The 22,602-nt window shown below is 44.3% G+C and overlaps 1 protein-coding gene across 1 annotated transcript in view; it reads right to left on the reverse strand.

The window, feature by feature from the left end:
• The window catches only part of LOC115312790, a 64,421-nt gene extending 55,397 nt beyond the window's left edge, over positions 1 to 9,024 (reverse strand). Inside the window, exon 1 of the mRNA XM_029971715.2 lies at positions 8,967 to 9,024. Within this exon, the coding sequence (XP_029827575.2) occupies positions 8,967 to 9,018 (52 nt within the window). The 5' untranslated portion in view covers positions 9,019 to 9,024. The remainder of the gene's footprint in view (positions 1 to 8,966) is intronic.
• Positions 9,025 to 22,602: the final 13,578 nt, after the last annotated feature.

The following is a 22,602-nucleotide window of genomic DNA, read 5'->3' on the forward strand; positions in this document are numbered from 1 at the left end:
GGAATGGTAAATTTTTACCGCCAATTCATCCCAAACTGCGCATCACTTCAAGCGCCACTGACACGGCTACTGAGAAAGACCGTGAGATGGAGTTGGGGTCCCGAGCAAGAGGCGGCATTTCGCTGCACCTCTAAAGCGCTCGAGGACACAGCTGAACTAAAGCTGCCCGACTTGAACAAGCCTTTCGTGATCCAAACGGACGCGAGCAAACTGGGCTTGGGAGCGGTCCTGCTCCAAGAGCACGAGGAAGTGCTTGGTCCGGTAGCATTTGCTAGCCGCACGCTGACACCCGCTGAGGTCAACTACAGCACATGTAACAAGAGTGCTTGGCCATTGTATTCGCCCTGAAGCGCTTTGACATATATGTCGACGGGACCACGTTCACGATCGAAACAGATCACCAGAGCCTAATATGGCTGTCCAGACTTCGCGAACCCGCAGGACGGTTAGCGAGATGGGCCTTGCTACTGCAAAAATACGACTATGTCGTGCGGTACAGGAAAGGCAGCACAAACGTGGTGGCGGACGCACTGTCGCGAGCCCCCGTAGACTGCGCAAATCTTTCCGCGAGGACCCAGGCCGAGCCAATGGCAAACCCCAAGCCACGCGGAGCCGAAAATCAGTCCAAAATGGAGGCAACACCACAGACCTCCTTGGACGAAAACGTGAACCACATAGACGCAGTGAGCGCAGTGGAAATCGTGTTCAGCAAAGAAGAGCTACTGAAAGCTCAGCAGAATGATCCGTTTTGTCGAAAGGTGATCGACGGACTCTCGAGTGAGTCGGACTCTGTGGAGTCGGGCGGCGCGTCCGCCGGGCGTACGACTGCTGGTATTGCAGTAAACGCCGAGTGTCGGGATGTATCTGGTACTGGTACTGACACGCTGGATCAATATCTGCTGAAAGCCGGCGGGCTCCTGCTGAAGTATATTTCATCTGAGAAGGACACAGATAAGGTGTTCAAGGTGGTAGTGCCAAAAAGTCTGAGGTGCGCAGTAATGCGTTACTATCACGACTCGCACTTGGCCGGACACGCGAGTGGCTCCAAGACTTACACAGAGTTATGCCACATCGCAACCTGGCCGGGCATGAAAAGGGACGTATTCTGCTACGCCCGCACGTGCCACACTTGCCAAAGCTTCAAACCAAGAGGCGGCAAACCTCCGGGCCTAATGCAGCCGATCCACAGCCAAGAACCATGGTCTTTGGCGGCTTGCGACGTGGTCGGGCCTTTACTAAGGAGCCCCAAAGGACACCAGTATCTATTGGTTGTCACTGACCACTTCAGCAAATGGGTAGAACTTTTCCCACTACGAAAGCTGACGGCCCGAGCAATCACTGAAAAGCTCATGGAGGTGTTCACCCGATTCGGCTTCGCTGAAGCTCCTCTAACAGATAGAGCAAGCTACTTCGTCGGGAAGGTATTTGTGGACGCTTGCAAAGCGCTGGGCATCAAGCACAGAACAACCACACCCTACCACCCACAGGCGAACATCACGGAGCGATGTAACAGAAACATCAAACCCATGTTGGCAGCATTTGCCGAAAAGCACCGCGACTGGGACGCATACATTCCCGAGATTGGGTTCGCACTCCGTTCCACTGTCAATCGTTCGACAGGCTTCACCCCCGCCTTCCTCACATTTGGGAGAGAATTGCCGAATCCAATGGACCGCCTCCTGGGGGCAAACGCTGGGGTGAGCGACGCAGAGTCGAAACAGACTGAACATGCGGGCACGCTACAAACCCGGATGACGAAAGCTTTCTCGGAGGCCCGTCGCAATCTCGGGGCAGCACGAGCTAAACAAAAAGCTCAGTACGTCCCCCGCATCCACGAAGAGGATCCCCAGCCAGTACGGGGCTTCGCGCCGTTCGGGAGCTGCTGTTTCCTGGCGACGGCAGTCCACCGGCGCCCATGGACCAGAGCTGCCCGTGAGTCGTCAGGCAGCCCCGTTACCCCAGCCGGCCGCGGGCCGAACCAGCGACCTGTCGTCTTCATGCGCCGCCGGAATCGACATCCGGCCACGGACTGCCCGGTCTTCATCTACGGGACCCGCGCGGTGGTCGGCCAGCTCCCCGACCAGGGACCAGCCCTTCCCGTTTGTCCCGCGACAAGTCCCAAGGTCCCCGCGATCCACGTTCATCGAGGACACTACGCCACGGTGAGCGAGCTACGGCAACGTCGGGAACGTCACCGAAGGCGTCAAGTTATTCGTTATTTGTTACCCCAAGTATGTGGAAGCCGGCACCGCCGCGTTGTTTTTGTTTTGTTTTGTTTTGTTTTCGAGAGTCGGTAGGTTAATTTTTATTTTTCTTAAACCTACCTCAGCCTTAAGGAGGGGGGAGTGTGGGAACCACTGGTTCCCCGCATCCCTATCTAGGCCTAGCTCAGGCAGGCCGTGGGACCTCGCCACGTGGGGGCGCGTCCCGGATGCGAGGGCGAAGCCGTATTCCCTGGTGGGCGGCTTTCCCTCGTCCTTCTCGGGTGATTTGCCTAAGGCACACCCCTCGGGATCATGACTTGGACGCGTCTGCCCCTCCGGGGAGCCACCTACATCCGACCCACCCCGGACGCGTCCATTCCCGCAGGCTATATAAGACGGCCCTAATCCAACGGGCGGGACTCTCGCTGGCTGAGGCTCTGCTCGACGGAGCCTTCATATCCTTATCTGATCCTCCCTCTCCGTGATACTGTCAATAGCGGCAGCGCGGACTCCGACTGGTGATCCTGTCAAAAGAGACAGCGCCGTCATTTCCAACATTGTTGGCCTTCGGGCAAGCGTGTGACATTTGAGTCAATAAACACGTCTTTATCCGGACCCAAGGAACCTTCTGTGTTTCTAAGTGGTACCCCCAAAGAAGGGGATTCCCACTAGTTCCCGCGCGATTCGCGCCAGTGCAGTGACGTCTAATTTTGCGGTCTCCTAAAGGCGCATTCCCACCGGCGATATAAGCAGTAGCGCGATGCGACTAGATCGCATCGCAAAAAAAATTAGATGGTCACACCGGCGTGTGCGATGAGCGAGTCCAACGCCTTCGTTGCGAGTGGTTTCTCGAAAACTCTCGCTCCGAACGCCGTTGATTGGCTCAGCCGCTCCGCGACTAGATCACATCGCAAAAAAGTCGGGTCGAGAAGCGACTGCTCAAATCGCGTCGCTTTTTGCCCGCGATGGTCGCTTTTGCGATGAAAGTTATCGCGCGACTAGATCGCATCTTTGGTGGGAACGCGCCTTAAGAGTCGACTTTCTCTAGGACCTCCGCTGCACGCTACAAAGCAAACCGCCGTTGCCACCGCGACCCGAAGCGCCGGTGGACCGGGAAAAAACTGTTTTTTTCCCCTCACTCACCGATCATCCTCTGCTCGAGCGCCGCCACGTTTTCCGACGGAGGATACAAATCCAGGAAGCGACATCACACCGAACTTTGATTTTTGCTATTTCAAAAAGCGGGGCCGTAGTGCGTTCGCAATTGCGTAAAAAAGAAAAACAAAACATGTTTTACGACTGCCGTTATTGAACGTTATAGAAATGTCGCCTACAAAGCTTCTAAATTTCCTGATTTTTACGTCATCGATCAAAAGAAGCAAGGAGGTGAGCAGCAGGGGAGAAAAACGCCAAAAGTAAAAAGGCGCGCGCGCGCGGGAAATGTTTCTTTCGCAATACGGTTTTTTTTTTTTTTTTTGCGTGTCTATAACTATAACTTGCATCGTTTTAGACAATAAAAAAAAAATATGACCTTTGGGGTGTCAGTGCTGCTTTAAAGTACTTTTATATGTACTTTACCCAACATCTAACATTGGTTGGTTGGAACGATCTTCATCCCTAATATTACTGATAATTTCTTGTGTTCAAGATCTGTTACTAATCTGTGCACTTTGTAATTGTATTAAGATAGATGTGCCCTTTTGATTACATATTTTTCGATATTTTAAATAAAAAAATAACAAATAATTATTACCAAAGTGCCAATGCATGTTGTATTTAATGCTCTGTACATTGCTTCATAATTTCTTTCCGCGTTAACTATCGGATATGTAACACTACGACATGTTGAAGCAAATATAAATGTTATTGTGAATATTTCTGTTTAAAACAATATAATATTCATTACAGGTAAATACACGAAACAAAAGCAGATTTGTATCTTGGGAAGTTTGTATAAAATATCCTCTGACGTCGATAAGTATAATCGCTGCATTTTTCTTCAGAAAGTAGCTTTGTAAAGATCATGCACACAATTTTCTTCAAACAAGCTAAACAAAATATGTACCGGCTATGGGCTACAGAAATTAGATAATCAAATAACCATTTTTCGTTACCAACCTATCTGTTGGCATGATCTTTATCGAGGGGCGTATGTCCGTCCAATATTTTAAATAAATAAGGCTCGAGGTACATCTAAGCACTTTTGATAGGTTTTGAATGCAAAAGCATGCATGTCGTTGTTCCGCTTGCTTAGTTCGTCTGCGGCGTACAAGCGTGGACGGGCGAGCGCACGCTCTCTTCGTCGCGCTGACCTCCCGCAGTGCCATGGGGTGGTCGTCCTTAAATTGACGCGCAGCGGCCAATGGGAGTCTCGCACCTTTAAACTATGAGGCGCGCCAGCCAATGGGACCTATTCATCCGATTTCGGCTTCACTGCGCTCCATTGGGAGCGGGGAAAATATAACGCCGTTTGGCTAGGTTCTTCGCACGGCTTTAAAGCTTGGAGCCATCACATCGCGGCTTCACTTGGAGAAAGGAGTTTAGGTGCCGTTTGGCGCGGCTTCAAAGCTGATGACGTCGGCTCGCTCTATAGACCAGTGTCCGCGCCGATTCCAGGGCGCCGCCATGTTTATCTACGCTCGCGCCACCACGCGGAGAGAACTGGCAGGCAGGAGGGGGGGGCTGCGTTGGCGGCGTTGCTTTGGGGAGCTGGATGCTGCAGGCTGTCCGAATGCACCGGCACATCGTGAACGATGTCTTCACCAGAAGCCTCCGCGACCCGTTCTTCAACAGATAAGATGTCGTGAACATTCGAGAACCCATCTCGATCAAGAAAACAAGGGAAAACCTTTCTGTTCTTAAATGTTCTCGGTGTCTGCTGACCCTTGACATCCGCGTTTCAGTCCGGGTTCATTGCGTAGTAAATATTTCGCTACCGCTTTCTTGTAGCTTTCAAATGCTTGATTGTTGGCTTCTTGTATACGACATTACATTCGTGGCACGTTTGAGACCGATTTTCGCGATCTGCTTGCCTTTCTGCGGCAGCGCGGCTCTTCCGAGCCGAAATAAGTGGGAGGCGTTCACTTGAACGAACGCCGTTTTAGCGAATGAAAACGAGACCACGACGTTTCATCAAATGACTAGCGAATGGGTCTAGTTACATAGACAGCTCGGATTAGCTTCCTTTTGTAATGTGGCGCCTTGTCTGCCGCTGCGAAGCGGCGTAAACGAGGTCTCCGAGTATGTTAACACGCGTCCCCCCCCCCCCCCCCCCCACACACACACTGCGAGCGTCTGGGTTCGAAACTATTAATTGCCAGTTATAAAGGATGGTACTTACTTGAAGTGGGAGCTGGAATTCTACGAGGTACCAGGAAACACTTACTATCGGGCAACGAAGCACGGTGCCTGTGGGGGCGGAGTCTAGGAACGCTACTGATTAATATTGTGACAGGCGATCAGTTATCACGAAACTTCGACTCGTTAATTCAGAAGTTGGCGGTGATATTTTATTAGCCCTCGTTACAGCACACCAAGGATCTTAGGCAGTGAAATTCACATCACGCAGGCTCGTCCGTCGTAGTCAAATGAGCGCAGTCGACGATGAGGTGTAATGAGCTACTAAGCTTCACAAGGAAAATGCGCGTGAGAAAGAGTTTTGAGGAAGTCCAAAACACCGATCCAGCAGACGCACGTACGTACGTTTACTCCGGACTTCATGAACCCGATGGCGCAAGATCAAAGAGCACCGCCGCCATCGCCACCCGGTTTTCTCCGAACTTTGCGCGACGACGGCACTGCAACGGAGGGCACTCGCCTCGGCGTTAACAATCCGCGCAATAGATTAATTTCCCACTCTTGAAGCCATTCCCAATGATAAATGAAAATACCTCGGCGTTGTTGAACATCTGACGACACAACCAACACAACTGTGCCGCTGGCTGCGTGAGCCTGACGCAACTGTGCCGAGCGCCTGCTCGGCACCGTTGTTGCTCGTGAAGGCCTGCTTATTTGTAGTTGAGACGATGATTCCACATCTTTCGTGGTGCTTGCAATAACTTCGAAGGGCAGGGGAACCTTCTCACAAGGATGTTGAAGACACTCAACACCGGAGCCACCAAAGCAATCGCACAAACCGTCGCCATGTTTGCTTCTTCTTCGTCACTCGCGGCGCGGTCAACTCGTCGCGAGATGTTTTCTGGCTCGGCTAGATGGAAACCAACAGCGGAAAAGTGGCGTGTGGACACACGGCTCTCACATTACGGGCACTATATTCACATACCGCGGTAAACAGGACCGATGCCGGCGAAATGGCAGTCGGCACACCAGCGAAGAAGCCTTCAACGGGAAGCGGCGGCGCAGGCCGACGCAGCCCCCCCTCCCCGTGAGCGTCTGGGTTCGAGATTATTGTTCGCTTTTGCTCCTTGCGGTCGAGGCTAAAAAGAGCACTTCCGGACAAAGGTCTATAGGACAGTTAATGGGTCATTCTATGTCAAACGGCCCAGGCGTCGAGCTCGACCACCTTCGATTTCTAATAACAGATTTATGGCCTTTTGCCGCATTTTCCGTTGCCATGCCCTAAAATATTTTTGACGAAAAAAAACTTTTTTGATGGCATGAGCGCGGTTTTAACTTTTAAAACTAGCGTGAAACTGGGTATCTAATTGTTCCGGGAACTTAATAGAACTTTTCGCAGTAAAAGCAAATCCTGAAGTTGCCAAAAAGTGTGTTTTGGCGCATAAACAGTTGTTTATTTCACCCTGAGGTGGTCCTAGTAAAAATAAAAAATATGGTGAATTTGGAAAAACAATCGATTTTATTTTGATTCTGAAAGTGTAATCAAAGTAATTTTTGTTTAAAGCGAGAAAACAATTTTTGAAGTTGTACTCTCGCACCACAACCCTGCGTTGCTTCTTAACGCCTCTTCGCCGCACAACACGCCACCGGCGACGATAGCTGGCACGATTAGGTCCAAGGAAAGAACGGAATTTAGTGCCGCTTCCCCTTGTCCGTCTTTTCAGCTGCAAGGGAAGAAACGGCGGGCATCGTGTGATAATCGGAGGTGCCGCAGGCCTGTTGTGCCCTTTGTATCCGAGGGCGGTTCCTCACACTCAGAAACTTTTGTGAGGAGCCGCCCTCGGATACAATGGGCACAACGGGCCTCTTATGGCTACGCACTGGCGGCACCTCCGATTATCAACACGATGCCCGCCATTTCTTCCCTTGCAGCCGGAAAGACGGACAAGGGGAAGCGGCACTAAACTCCGTTCTTTCTTTGGACCTAATGGTGTCAGCTATCGTCACCGGTGGCGTGCTGTGCGAAGTGACGCCGGGTTGTGGTGCGTAAGTTCAACTTCAAAAATTGTTTTCTCGCTTTAAATAAAAATTAATTTTATTAAACTTTCAGAATCAAAATAAAATTGATTGTTCTCCCAAATTCATGATATTTTGTATTTTTACCAGGACCACCTCAGGGTGAAATAAACGGCTGCTTATGCGACAAAGCGCACGTTTTTGGCAACTTCAGGATTTCTTTTTTACTGTGAGATATTTAATTGAGCGATTTAAACATTTTTATATATTATACACCTGCCGGGGCAGCCGGTAAAAAGTTATATTAAGTCACCGGAGGATTTAGATATTTCTTAATGAAATACCAAAAATGTTAAAATTTTCAAACAAATTGTGTTTTTAAAAAAAATATTTAAATTAAACAAAAATTCCCAAGCCCAACCACATTGCAAGTCGAAAGCCGTGCAAATTTAAGAAAACACATTGTAGGGTGTTTCATAAAAAAGCTAATTTTTCATACATTATGGAGTGATACTTAGTTTCAAGCTAGTTTTAAAAGTTAAAACCGCGCTCACGCCATCAAACTTTTTTTCGTCAAATATATTTTACGACATGGCTACGGACAATGCGACAAAAAGCCATGATTTTTTTTTTTTTTTTTTTTTTAGAAATAGGAGGTGGTCGAGCGCAACGCCTGGGACGTTTGACATGGAATGAGCCTAATGCTTTCGCATTGAAACATAATTCGCGTATCTTGGGTCGCATCAAGAGGGACTGTTTGTTGCTTTTTGTGCGCAAGTGCCACCTCTTCAAAGCAGCGTTTCTTTGCAAGCTTGGGGAAAAAAATATTGTTCCCCTTTCTGTGACGTGCCTGTGGAGGCTGAAAGAGATTGATTTCTGTTGCCTTTTCGCCTTGGGTGATTGTCTGGTTTAAATTTCCTTGGTTTTGTCTTTTTATGCAGCGTTTTTTTTTTTAATTCTGGGTGTGCGAATATATAAAAAAATAATTAGTAGCTAAACAGTGTGGCATGTGTCAGACTGCTGAATGTTATTGCAACACTACCTTTTTTTTTTTCATGAGCATAGTAGCAACACTTGTTACTGCCTCGTCAATCATATGACGTTCTAAGTCGTTGCCTGTAATGACTAACGTCTTTCAAAGAGAGGCGATGACACCAATCGATAAGGTTGCTAAAAATTTTATAAACATAAAATTTAGAAAAAAACTCTCAAGAAAGGTGAACAGAACAGCCCACAAAAATACGAGGACAGAGAAAAGGAACATGCACAACACACAAGCGCTAGTGTGTTGTGTATGCTCCTTTTCTCTGTCCCCGTCTTTTTGTGCACTGTTTTGTTCACCATGTCATCATACCAACTCGCACAACTTACTACACTTCTGCTCTCAGGAAAGATCACGAGGAAAATATATTTGTTCCCTTTCTAATTTTTTTTTTAAATTCAACTTACCGCTTTGAAGTGATGGTAGAATAAGCATCACGATGAAAACTGCGTGCTGCATTTTGCTAAATGGAAACGTCCTCCTGAAAGGGTAACAATCACATAAATGTAGCCTCGAAACTCACCAACGAAACTTCACAAAATATAAAAGGCTTTTTTTCTAAGCCGAAGAAAATCGTTTAAAAAAATTTAAGCTACTTTATGCATTATTATTATAATGCAATTAAATGCAAAGGTGCAAGCGAGCTGGACAAGAATGACGACATTAATCCCTGGAGATTTATGTTTGTCCTTTGTCCCTCTTGATCCCCTTCTCCAGGGATTAATTTCGTCATACTTTATGCAGTTTGTGCAGGTGAGTTATACGGCCGGGGGGATAGAGCTAAGAGACTAATGGTAACCATTTCTCGGCTAATTATGTAAAATTTGGTAATAAACTTTTTAATTTGTGAAAATAGCATGTGGTTATAAGGAGAAACATGCAGAGCGTCATCGAAAACGACTAAATCAATAATTTTTGGAAGGACTTTGAGCGCGTGAAAAGGGCAGCAGTGCACTAAAGTTACCACTCGTGGAGCAGGTACAAGGCTGGGGCTATTATAAGAGACGGAAAAATCGTGCGGGCGCCTTACCGCGCATCGGTGGCCTTGTTCCTGCTGCACGAGTGCTAACTTTAGTGCACTGCTGCCCTTTTCACGCGCTCAAAGTCCTTCCAAAAATTATTGATTTAGTTGGTTTTGATGATGCTCAGCAAGCTTCTAATTGTAACAAAAAAATTCTGTTTGCAAAAACTTGGTCTGCTGGGCAAGTTGGTAGTTGACATTCATATTAAAAAGAGCCCAAAAAGGTGGCGCGGTGATGTAGCTGTTTCGCTAACTTTTGCACAAGCGATGGGCGGGCTATATCTACTGATTTGGCGGTATGCCGTGTTTTTGTGTAGACGAGATTACGCGCGTGGCACGGCGATAGCAAAGTTGGAAGCGTTCAATAAACTTTAGTTGCCAGTTAGCGCTTGTTCTGTGTGCTTCTTCGTCTTTTTGTCCCGTATTTGTTTGCGCTATTTTTATTATGAATTTCTATTTTTTACTACTCAAAAGGTATTTATTTAATATTTATTTATTTTAAAATCCCCTCAGAACTCCAGGAAACATTGCAGAGGGCAGTGGTTTGTTAGTGCAAAGCGAAACTTGATATTAACGGTGAGGATTACGATCCTCTCAGGAAGGCCATTCCAGTCCACAACAGTAGCGGGTAGGAGAGAATGTTGCAATGATGTGGAGGTAGTCTTGGACCGGGAATTATTGCATGAGTGGTCGAGTCTTGCTGAAATATAACTGGGAAAGCTAAGAAGGAACTCTTGTAAATGTGCAGAGTAATAAAATGCATGAAAAAGACAAAGCCGGAATATTTTACGACGCGAGAAAATATCGGGAAGGGTTAGTTGCAATTTCATTGCAGTAACACTTGAAAAATCGGATTAATCGGAAACACTAAAGCGAGCTACACGATTTTGAACCGCTTTGATTGCATAAGTTAGGCCAGATTAGTGCAAAAACAAATTTTGCTTAATTAGCCGACTGATCGTTACGATTAGCCCTTTGTACTGTGTCCCCCTAGCCGTATAACCCACCTGCACAAACCGCATAAGTATAGCATTCACAGATTTTTAAAGCAAATCTATTAATATTTACGAAACAAACACACACACGCACACACACACACACACACCCTGTAGAGGCAAAGTGTTAAGGCCGCTTAAGTGATATTTTGTATCACCGATGTATGCATATTTTGCGCAAAGTATTGCCTGATGTCTGCCCTTAATCAGGCATACCCACATAAAATCAGGCTTGGCCACATAAAAACAACAAGAGCATTGCAAATAATTTTAAAAAATCAGTACCCTTGCAAAATGAATAAAACTCATTTTGACTATTATACACCGGTAGCGCCAATGGGAAACCAAAGTCACCTGTTACAAAATTGCTTATGTTATAGAGTAAGTCAGGTTTAACGCAAGAAACAAGGCAAAAAAACACGAAAATTTCCTTGTAATTTTTGACGCAGGAGATTATCTAGAAACTCAACGCATATGCAATCATTGAAATATTTTTCCAGAAAGTAACCGAGGAAATAATGAGCTTGGCCAAGTGAAATAAACAGCAAACTAAATCGCCTGCAGCATAGTGTTTCCAGTGCTTCCACAAATTGCTCTCGTAATTATTTCTGTATTCAAGGGGTACACTGCAGCATAGGTCACTTTTTGTGTTTGCGCAAATATTTGCGGAAACCACCTAGAGGGATATGGTGTTTTCACACACAAACTTCGGGGTTACTCTTGAGGTATAATAATGTTTTCTTTGTTTTTTTTATCGAGAGAATGGTTAAGAAACGGCAGGAATAACATGGCACAATAGCCTAGATCTACTTACTCCAGTTCGTTAGTCAAACGAAGTGTGTTATAAATACAATTTCACAAACCAAAATATACTGCAGATCAAACTCTGCGCCACTAACAACCCTGCATTCAAACTAAAATTATACAAAGAAGGTGAAATTTTAAAACTCACGAAGCGCTTTCTTGCGTAAGGAACTTGAAATGGCGACTTATAGTCTGAATCGTGCAAGTTCAGTGGCTTATTTATATCCCAGATTGTAGGCGTGTTCTTAGCAACGGGCGATTGTTAAACATTTTCTCGCCAATGGTAGCCTAGGAAGCACGTGGGAATAGGAGACAACAACTGCGCCTGTAAATATGGCCCTTGAACTGAATGTGACGAGCATTGTTCTGCCTTGAGAAATAGAAAACAAAAACTGCAAGTAATTCGCGAATAAAATAAATTCTCTTACAGCTGTTTGTACTTGCGTGAACCTCTGTTACCGTGTTTGCTTCTTACAATACAACATTTTTCGCACAAATATGCTATACAATTTAGAGATGATATTCCACGTTATGTGCACCCTCTAGGGGTGCTGAATATGCTGGGGTTTGTTTTGCAAAATTGTTCGCCCCCACCAGAGGGGCCCAGGATGGTCGTCATAACAACACGTTTCACGCTGGACACTGAGCTACGAATTTCAAACAGTTGTGCGTTGCTGCTCCAGGACCCCAACCAGTGGATACAAAATATTGTGGAGAAACTATCCCAATATGCCAGAAACTGGGTACAGAAAACTCCTGTGGCGGTTTATTTCACCGGCTTGAAATAAAGTGTTGATCTATGTAGCGATGAAGCTGTACCAGAATGACTCTCGTCAATGCCTGCTGGCTATGCTTGAAAAAGGCGAATCCGCTCTTAGAAAAAGCGCGAATTGCCTTGAAGTAGATTCAAAGGGAACCGTGTCAGTGTAGGTGTCTGCAAAGTTGCTGTTGGTGAAATTCGTGTTAAAATGAATTAAAGTGAAATATTATCGAAGGATTACATCGCATAAGAGAATGTCTAGACGTATTAGTTTTCTTGAAATCACCTTACCTGGTTTGCTGTGACCTTAGACGCACAGAACTTGTGCTCCAACCCGGAAATCTCAAGCATGAAGTTCTATCGATACCGGGTCCTAATTGGCTTGTTAAAATATTTATATGATGCACTTTGTAATGTTAACGCTGCTCTGTCCTTGAACATTTTTTAATTAATTCTCCGTCTCTCCTATACTGACAAAACGGCGATGTCTTAACAGGCGCGATAGAATAATAATCGAAATTCATATCTCTTCCGCTTGATTTGCAAAGAAAAAACAATTCCATAAATTGCCGGTACATAAAGTTACTTATTGGCATAAAGATATCAAAACCAGAAAAATATCTATATATGGAGTTTGTAATGGTTCAACCGTCAGAAAATTCACGAAACCATGCAAAAATACATTCTGCATTTGTTTCTTGCTTTGCAACTACGATACAATATAAAAATGACAGATTTCGCGAATTTCTAACGATCCAATCATAACTGAGTTGCAAAAAACAGTTCAAAAAAATTTTTTTTTTTCTCGAAACGCCGGTAAAACATAAATTTTGTTAACCATTGTTTTCGATTTCTGCATTTATATGGCAAAATGCATCTTCATGTACCTGCTATATATTAACTGGTATTTTATTCCCAAAACAGGTGGAAGACGTACATATATTTTTCCTGATTACCATCCTGTTACCTCAATGACCATCAATGAGTTTTGTGGATGGAAAAGTGACGAGTAATAAGCTAACAAATTATCTAAACTGGCAATAGGTTAGACACTGCGAGGGTGTGCCATAAACGTATAGTAAAAAATTCAATGAAATCTATATAAAAAGTTTGGTTTCAAGGTGAGTACAATGTGCAGTTTTTTGGGGCCAGAGGTATGCTTAGCGCGTCATACCAGTCCTCGTTAAATGTACCCCTGCATTCTTTTTTGGGGGGGCTCCAGACTTTTTGTATCTTCAGGAATGTTACACGCTGGTCGTAAATAAGGACGTGGTTCAATTCCCTTATATGTTAAGAGCCTTTTTTGAATATAAGCAGACAGCAGTTAAGGGCAGCTATTTAGCTAGTGTTCGTTCCTACATAGGTGACGAATTTGTTTTTAGCCGGAGGGGAATAACTCTTGGCTGGTCAGTAAACCACCCCTTTTTTATGTAAACACATTTCTAGAGATCAAGCAGCGATAGTGGAAGCGTTGAGGAATTACGTCTGCGATGGCTCTGATAGAAAGAGAGTTCGCGGCATCCTTCATACTGAGCGCTGAAAAGGCGAAGTTAAACCCCGTAGCTGCAAAGAAGTTCGATATTCAGTAGAAGAGTGTGAAGATGCGGACATCATAAAGCCCCTTGATAAAATTCACGCATCACGTTTCCTGCAAGTGTCGACATCTATTGTTTTGTGAACGCACGAAACACGCGACAGGAGTGAGTGCCCCGCCCCCATCCGCTTCCAAGGGCCGTATGAGGCAGGGACCTCATGCATTAGCTCATTGATGACACCTGCAAGACGAACACAAACACATCGAGATACTTTGGGACTCACACAAAGCTTCGGAAATAAATGCCTGCACAAAATAAAGAAAGATTACTTGCTGTGCCGAAGCCTGAAAAAGGGGATTCATCATGCGCTCGCTTACAATGTCAGGCACGAGTCCTCATATGTACAGACAGTGCACTAGGTGCCGACAATTCGAGGAAAACTATCGTAGTCAAAATTTTCCTCTTTGGGCTGCATACCGTCCCCGTAATATATGGTAGGTATTTGCAAGAATTATTCCTATCTTCTATGACTTTAAACTGGTTTACCAGTTTGCCATGAATATCGCCTACATTCATTACCTTTACAAGGTAAAGTGCAATCAAAGCTATGCTTACAACCATTTTTTTAATTAAAGTATATTTCAAACTAATGTAAAACAAGTGCAGCACATCAATCTTAAATATTTTATAGAGTAACGACCGACCATGGTCGCTGACAACTCAAGAAACGCAGAGTGATGAGTTCCGAAAATCTCATTATCGCTCCTTCACCAATGAGATTGCATGATGAACCACTACCGCAAAACCAAATATTCTCGCAGAATTCTACAGTGGCACCAAACTGCCAACTCCTGATGCGAATTGATAGCCCGCAGCGACTCTTAGCTACGTCTGACACCTGCTGAAGATGTTTTCCCACACTGATCTACATATCAACAAATTATTTCTTCGTCACCATCGTGCGGTTTCGAAATGACTATTGCTGGGGGTCGACTTTGCGGTTCTTTCTAATATTTTACGTCCCGCCATAAAACGCACGATTGGCTCACAGAAAATTTATTTTAGATGTCAAGCGGCAGTTCATCCTTTTAAATTCGTACGTACTATGCAATAGAACAACAGGCGTTGCACGACAAAAAAAAATATATATATATATATATTCGAGGACATGCTTGCACTGGCATACTGTTGAAACGAAAATGTATTGAAGTTAAGTATCCTTAAAAGGCACGGTATTTTCTTAATAACAAAAGCATCGACTATGAAGGTGTTGAAATTGTGTAGACCGCATGGCGCGTTTTTCTACACGCGAAAACGCGACGCGCTATGACCGCTCGCGCGGAAGCTGACGCGGGGGCACCCGCATGCAGACAAAGCCAAGCACCGCCGGTCGCGCGTTGTCAGCGTTGCCAAATAACAGAATTCTTGACACGCGATGTAAATTTTGACGCAAATGCTACAAAATGAGAATTAAATGAAAGAGTAAGTAAATAAAACGGGTTTGTGCGTCAAAGGAAATGCCTTTTCAATGTTTATATGGAAAATAAAAATGCTTTTGAACACTTTGAAGTGTGCTGAATACGAAACAGCGTACTGTGTAGGATCACGTGATAGTTCGACCGACCCTCATTGGACGAGAGCCGCTTCGACGCCTCGGCGCACGCGTCTTGTTCTGGATCGGTTAGAAACCAACGCTACCGCGAAAACGCGCGCCCGCGCGCAGGAAATGACGTCGGTTTGATGCCGACGCGCCTGAATCGCGAGCAAAAACGCGCAATGCGGTCTGCGCTTAACTCGCGTGATCTGGCTCCAAGAAATTTGAACGACGAAACCAGTGGTGAAAGGAACAAACCAAGCGTGGAACAATATGACAGCGCCAGAGAAGCAGCGTCATCGCCCTTGCCCTACACGCTTGTTAATGGCGGCAAGGGCAACTGCGGGTGCGCGCTTAAGGTGCTCTAAAAGCTCCTGCTATCGACTTTGAAGACCTACGGACGCACACTGGCTGCTGTTTTGTTCTTCGGCCAGCCACGCCGTTCTTAACGCCCAGTTGTCTCACCATGTCACCGGGCTATAAGCGCACCGTGTCGTCATCCTTGTGTGCGCAACATGTATGCACAGCAACGAAATGCCTTCGTCGTTTTTCGTGCCTCGTGCGCACGTCTTCCTCCACACGATAAGTGTCCTAATCTGCTTGCACTAGGGAGAAGATAGATTTCAGTAATGTTCATACGGCGGAAGAGTGCCGAGAGGCTGCATTCACCATGCTTTGTTACATTTAACCGCTGGAAGAAATGCTAAAGCCTTTTTTTTTTTCTTTTTGAGAATTCGCGTTGCAGAGCCAGCAATTTTGGCCCATTTCTTTTATTAGGGGGGTGAACTTCCGCAAACGAAGGTTGCTTGTGTTCCAGCTTTTCGGGGAATAAGATATATAATCTAGGGAAAAGAACATTTCTCGACTGCCGAGTGCGTCTCTTAACGTAGGTGCAAGACAACGTCGGTGCATTGTTGGCGTCAGGGATGGGCAGCATTTCAAATACAAGTATTTGAAATACATATTTCAAATATTTTGTGTATTTTGCATTTGTACTTAATTACCAATTGGGTAATGTATTTGACGCGTGTATTTAAATACTAAAACGTGGGTATTTCAAATACAATTGTAATTAAATACAATTTTGTGGGCGAAAATACATCCCTCAAATGTATTGTCACTGTCCAGAGCAGGAAGAACACTACGTTCTGCGCCGAATGCAGTTTCTCTCAATTAAGCACAAGCGTTTAGTGACTTTGTCATTACGGTGCTAGTCCAGGGCAAGAATTGTGACGAAATCGACGTTCACAGGCAGACTGACTAAATAGGAGCCTGTGACAACTTGTGATGCTTTCCAGCTTGATTTGCATCCATATTTTCGCCTGGAACATTCTAAATGCGCGTGTCGTCCATATCTTCGTAACTGGTGCGAGTTACAACAATAAAAAATTATCTAGCTAGTGCTGCGCGTCTTGGTCGTCTCGGTTCTTTGTTGGTCTATACCAAAATGCAATCGACAAAAAAAGCTGCTTGAAGCTCTTTTTTCACCTATTACGTCCAAGTTGATGACAATTTTTTTTGTGATTATATTTCTATTACTTCAGTAGAGCCTCTCACACTAACTCCCGAGTGTGCGATGCAAAATTAAAATGAGATACACAGAAACCCGATGCAGGTGCCCTGAAGTCGCTGACGCAAGTTTTGAGGAATGTATTTGGAAAAGTATTTGGAGGAGACCAAATGCATTTGATTGTTCTTGTAGCTTGTACTTAATTTTTTTTTTTGAAATGTAATTAGATTTGTAATTAAATACATTTTTTGACGAAGTATTTTGTATTTGTATTTCAATACATATTTGCATGTATTTTGCCCATCCCTCGTTGGCGTTTTTAACAATGCGATCCCGAGGACTTAGTCAACAGCTACGCGACATCCACCTCAAGCTACATGCTGTTTTCCTTTATGGTTTCACTCTCTCTTGGAGGTCAGAGGCGGACAAGTATGAGGATGCCATATTGTTTGAATTGTCTTTCGCGTATAGATTCACACTTGTATATACACTCCTTGATCTCAGGCAAATGCTCTTGCAGAGTCGGAGCTACCAGCTGCTGTGAGCATGCCGCGGCAATTTTAATGCTTGCGAATGACGTCAATGACAAAAGAATGCATTGCCAGACCGCACCTTTATACCAAGCCATTTAAAAAAAAAAAAAAGACCAAGCGGCACGTGAACACAATCACCACTCATCTGTTTCCAAGTAATCTAAACATGTCATATAAAATAAAATTATAAAAACTGCAACACGTACTTTGTCTTTTCTGCACTCGCTGCCGTCAAAGCGATACAATTGTACTTAATGCATGGGCGTCAATATTACCACTCATATGCCTATGACTAAAACAACTGATCGTCGATCGACTAGCATTCGCACCAATATGTCTCTTTTTTTTAAGCTTTTCATGTGACTCCAAAATCATATTTTTGAAAACAGCTTCGGGGAATACACAAGTTTTCCTGTGTGATTTTTTGGTTGTTGCTTAGGCACAGTTAAAGTTGATATATCTAAAATCTCTTCACCTGGAAGGGCTTCAATATCGATTACTCCTTAGTGCGGAAAACCTTATGGTTTATTTTGAATCTTATTAATCAATTTTCAGTTATTTACCATGGCGACGTACACTATCCTACTCATCTTTTTTTTTTTTTTTTTGCTTTCCTTCCATACCCCCACCAGCACGCTCCAATGGTCGCCCAAGGAATGCACTAGTGCCTCATTTTCTAGAATTCCTTGAAAAGTAATTATGATTGATGTACGCTAACTAGATCATTTTCATATTATATATATATATATATATATATATATATATATATATATATATATATATATATATATATATATATATATATATAGGTAATGTAAGGTAAATATGAAAACAATGGACCGGGAAAAGTTAATAAGTGAAAGATGCGTACTGTCGGAGTTACTAATTCGAAGTTTATTACGACGTTTCGAGCGGGGACCGCTCTTCATCAGGTGATATATATATATATATATATATATATATATATATATATATATATATATATATATTAAACTAGAGTAGAACGATTATCGGCATCGCTTTACCTCTTGTTTCTTTCGCCGCTTACATACAGGTACGCTAAGCGAGCTTGGTCCTCAATTTGAAAGTTGTTTCAAAAGTGGTACCTGCATTTTTTATTTATAAGCTGCCGCGTGGAAACCATTGTAGCTATTACATTAGAAGCTTCTCGTAGATCGTCATCTGGGTATTGTGGGCCTTGCGGGCGTGAGCTCAGACCGCACTCAAAGTGACGGAGCGAGCTCCCGCTAACAGCGCAAAACTCCAGCAACGCTCTTGCGTTAGATCTAAGGAAAGTCTTTGCTAACTTGACTACCGCCTCGTGCGAAATAACGAGGAAACAATGACTAACCCTGTCGTCCGCACAGTCCCTATTCATGTTTCTCGCCAGACTGGGACCCGTTACTCGAAAAAATTAATTATTTACAATTACAATTACTTGGTCTAAAACGTAATGAATTACCGTTAAAAATTACTCCCTGTAAAAAGTAATTGATTTTTACTTCGTTACTTAATTACTTTTACGTTACTACAAAGAAACGCAGAAAAACCTGCAATGTCTACTGCGTGTTAGGGGGAAATTTCGGGCCCCATCAGAATTAAAACACATTCAGTACTATCTACCTCTTATTTTAAGATAATATAATTAGGAGGATGAACCTATAAAGTTTTAAAGGACTTGAACAAGTGTTTCCTAAAAACGAGTCTAGCGCTGTTTACCCGGGGCAAAACTGAATCCCATGAACATGCGACAAATGCACTTGGACGGTGGTGGCACGCACATCATTCGAAATATGGCATCGGCGAACTTCAAAACACAACTTCCCGGAAGATGTGAGTTTCTATGTTTGCTGCATGTTGCCTAAATAGGGGCTCGTTTACCCACTAAAACCAACTGGCTGTGAGACCTAGATGCTGTACTGGCGTTTGGGTAGATTTCAAAGACTCCTGCTTGATCAAGGTTGTCATTCGACCGTGACCCACTCGATCTCCTTTCTTGATCACGAAACTTATAAAAACCTAAGCTTAACACGAAATATTAATGCACAATCTTTTCAGCTGAACTGATTTTGCCGTTTACAAATTACAAAAAAAAAAACACAATGGTCAGTGAACAGCAGGCTTCCATGTCTCTCACGCGTTTACAGCTGGCTTAGGCTGTCTCAACTTCAGTGCCCAAGTCAGCCACTGTTTATTCTTAGAAAACTCGGGCTGTGTTCCCTTTCCCAAAAATGTCGGTCTAAGTTCCCGCGGACACAATCCGCTGACGAAAACCCGGGCATTTTCGTCTCTCAGGGTATGGGTTTAGCTTTGAAGTCTCAGGCCGTTTTGTCTGTGCTCCCCGGCCAGCCTATCGCCCGCTGTCGAAAGTATACTGTTTAAACTGACAGCAGGGTTGATGCTACATTTTTTTTTTTTCAATGAGGCGCTGCCATTGCTCCCCTTATGTTTCTGCCTTACGCATCCGCGAGTGCAAATTTAAGTGAGAGAGGCCACATAGCTGGCTGGTCCAGCCGGCACTTATAAGTGCCGGCCAAAATTGCCAAAGCCAAATTGCCAAAGCCAAAATTGGCATAGCCAACTTATAAGTGCCGGCAAAAGTGCCAAAGCCAAAATTGCCAAAGCCAAAATTGGCATAGCCAATGATCATTGGCTATGCCAATTTTGGCTTTCACAGTAATTCAATGGCTATGCCATCATTGGTATACAAGTTCAATCATTGAATAGGCCGTTATCTGCAGTCAAGCTGATTCATTGGCATGTCCCAGTGTTAATGCCATATCTTTAATGCTGGCCATGCAATGATGGCAATGTGTTTAAATCCTGGTTATTCCTACATTGGGTTTTAAGAACCCCTGGCCTGTTTCTTATCCATCATTAGCCATCATTGGCACCTTTTTTAGGCCATCGTTAAACCAATATTTCAGCCATCGTTGGCATCCACACTATGTCGACATAGTGTGGATGCCAACGATGGCTGAAATATTGGTTTAACGATGGCCTAAAAAAGGTGCCAATGATGGCTGGATCATTGGTTGAACGATGGCCCAACGTTGGCGCCAATGACGGCTGGAAGGTTGGTTGAACGATGGCCCAACGTTGGTGCCAATGATGGCTGGAACATTGGTTGAACGATGGCCCAACGTTGGTGCCAATGGCTGGGCCAACATTGGAAGAAGTTGCGCTCGGCCAGAATACCAATGTTGGACCAACCTCCGGAGCCAGCGTTTGCCATTGTTGGCCCAATGTAGGTCCAACATTGGTGTGCTGCCTGGGTAGCTTTAACAGCGCTGTCAAGGATGAGGAGGGGCGATGTCTCATTAGAGCTTTTTTCTTTTTTGTGTGTGTGTGTTTGCGGGGTGGGTGTGTGTAGGCAAAAACATCGACGAGCAAAGCACCGGTTTTGTTTAACAACCAAAAAAAAAAAAAAGAAACACTCATTGGTTATGGGGGTACAAAACGCAGAGTGGTGGGGAAAAAAGCAGACTTCTCCTGGTTACTTGAAAAATGTAATGAATTACAATTACAAATTACCGAGCCTCAAATGTAATGAAATACCGTTACAAAGTACTTTCGCTGAAAATTAATGGATTACTTTACTCGTTACGTTACAAATTACTTTCACGTTACTTTTTTCCGTACACGTGTTCCGAAAAATACAGAAACAATTTTGATATTTAAAAAAAGAATGTTTTTCACCATGTCAGCGCCGTGTCTGTGTCCCTTCTTGTATTTGTCGTTGAGTTCGTTTGCGCTGTTTTATTTATATCTTTACAATGCACCACCGACTAGCCCACCTTCAAACATTAACCCAGGAATGCACTTCTCTCGTCCGCCAAGTGGCGCTTGCCGTCTCGGTTTTTAACCTAAAGACCGTTCGAGCGAAGTCTAATGTGATACACTCCGTTAAGACGAAATCTCTAGCGAGGATCATGGGTATACTGGTGATCCATGCAGATACACAGCACAAAACATTGCCTTTGTTTCTTGGTGTTAAAAAAGTTGCAGTCTCGTGGCGCCTGAGGCAGATAGTACAGCTCCCGACACTACCTGCAAGTTTTCAACTTCTTTCGGAACTTAATATTTATCGTTTTCCAAATCTCTAATACCGCATTTTCCGATAAGTGACATATTTGCACCGGTATCTAGGAGTGCGGCGATCGGAACGCAGAGCACAGTATAACTATCATACACGGCTCGATACATTTTGTTGGGCGTTTGGCGCGCCGAGTACCGCTTGACAGGAACTTATTCAGCGGGCCACTTAATAAAGACTAATAGAACAAAGCAATTAAAAATAAGATCACAAAATAAAAATTAAGCGTTTCTCGCGAGATACAAAGGGATCACATTCGGTATCAACATCATCAGTAAGAGAATTCCAGTTTGTAAAATAGAGTGCGAAATTTGAGAACTTGAATCTATTAGTGCCACAGAGTATTGTTTCAATTTTTAGTGTATTGACGCTATTGTGAAACGGAGTATTAGCCCCGAGAAGTTCGCCTGGCGCCCCCTTACGGCAAACCGGGGTGACGTCACGGCGAGGAGAGAATTTTTCCCCGACTCGCCCCGCTCGCCCTGTGGAGGCTGTGACGACGCCAGCTGTCGGCGCGCTCGTTTCTATTTAATTTTTTTGGCGTGTTTTTCGTAGGAAATGTAAATGTTTATATGTGCCTTTATCGAGGTATGGCCTGTAGCTACAAGCGAAACTTCAACCAACATTTTAAGCATGGTTGACAGGACAGGCAACGCATGAATCGCAGCTGGTATATGAAAATAAAGAAATGTGGCCACAATTGCAGGAGCATCACTATGGATTTACATCTCGCACAATAAGTGCTGCTGATGGTCTGAATGAATTGGCAGGTTAACTTATGTATAGTTTTTTTGTTTTTTTTTTGTATCTCTGTTTTTAAACAAGATCGCCGAAGCAGAAATGCTGCATGCTGCTCGAGCAACATGCCAAATACAGTCTGGGTCATGGGGAGAGAATCACAACTAAGACAGCCCAAGTGCAGGGGCAAAGTAAATAAACAAGGAACATTTATTATATACATTGCTCGCATTTGACCTTAGCTAGATTCGGATAGTATTTCAATGGACTACACGGGTGGTATCTGTGGACTTGTTTATATCAACCCTCATGTAACGTAAGTGAAGATGTCTAGCTCGTTATTAGTCCCTTAAGCCCTAAAATTGAGATTTTACTTAAATCGCACTGTCCTGAAGCTAAAATACCAGAAGCTTTTCTCACGCAGACTGTTGCCCTTCACAGGTTCTACATTTTCTGC

The sequence above is a fragment of the Ixodes scapularis genome, unplaced genomic scaffold (genome assembly GCF_016920785.2).
Source record: "Ixodes scapularis isolate PalLabHiFi unplaced genomic scaffold, ASM1692078v2 PGA_scaffold8__174_contigs__length_109621045, whole genome shotgun sequence".
NCBI lineage: Eukaryota > Metazoa > Arthropoda > Arachnida > Ixodida > Ixodidae > Ixodes > Ixodes scapularis.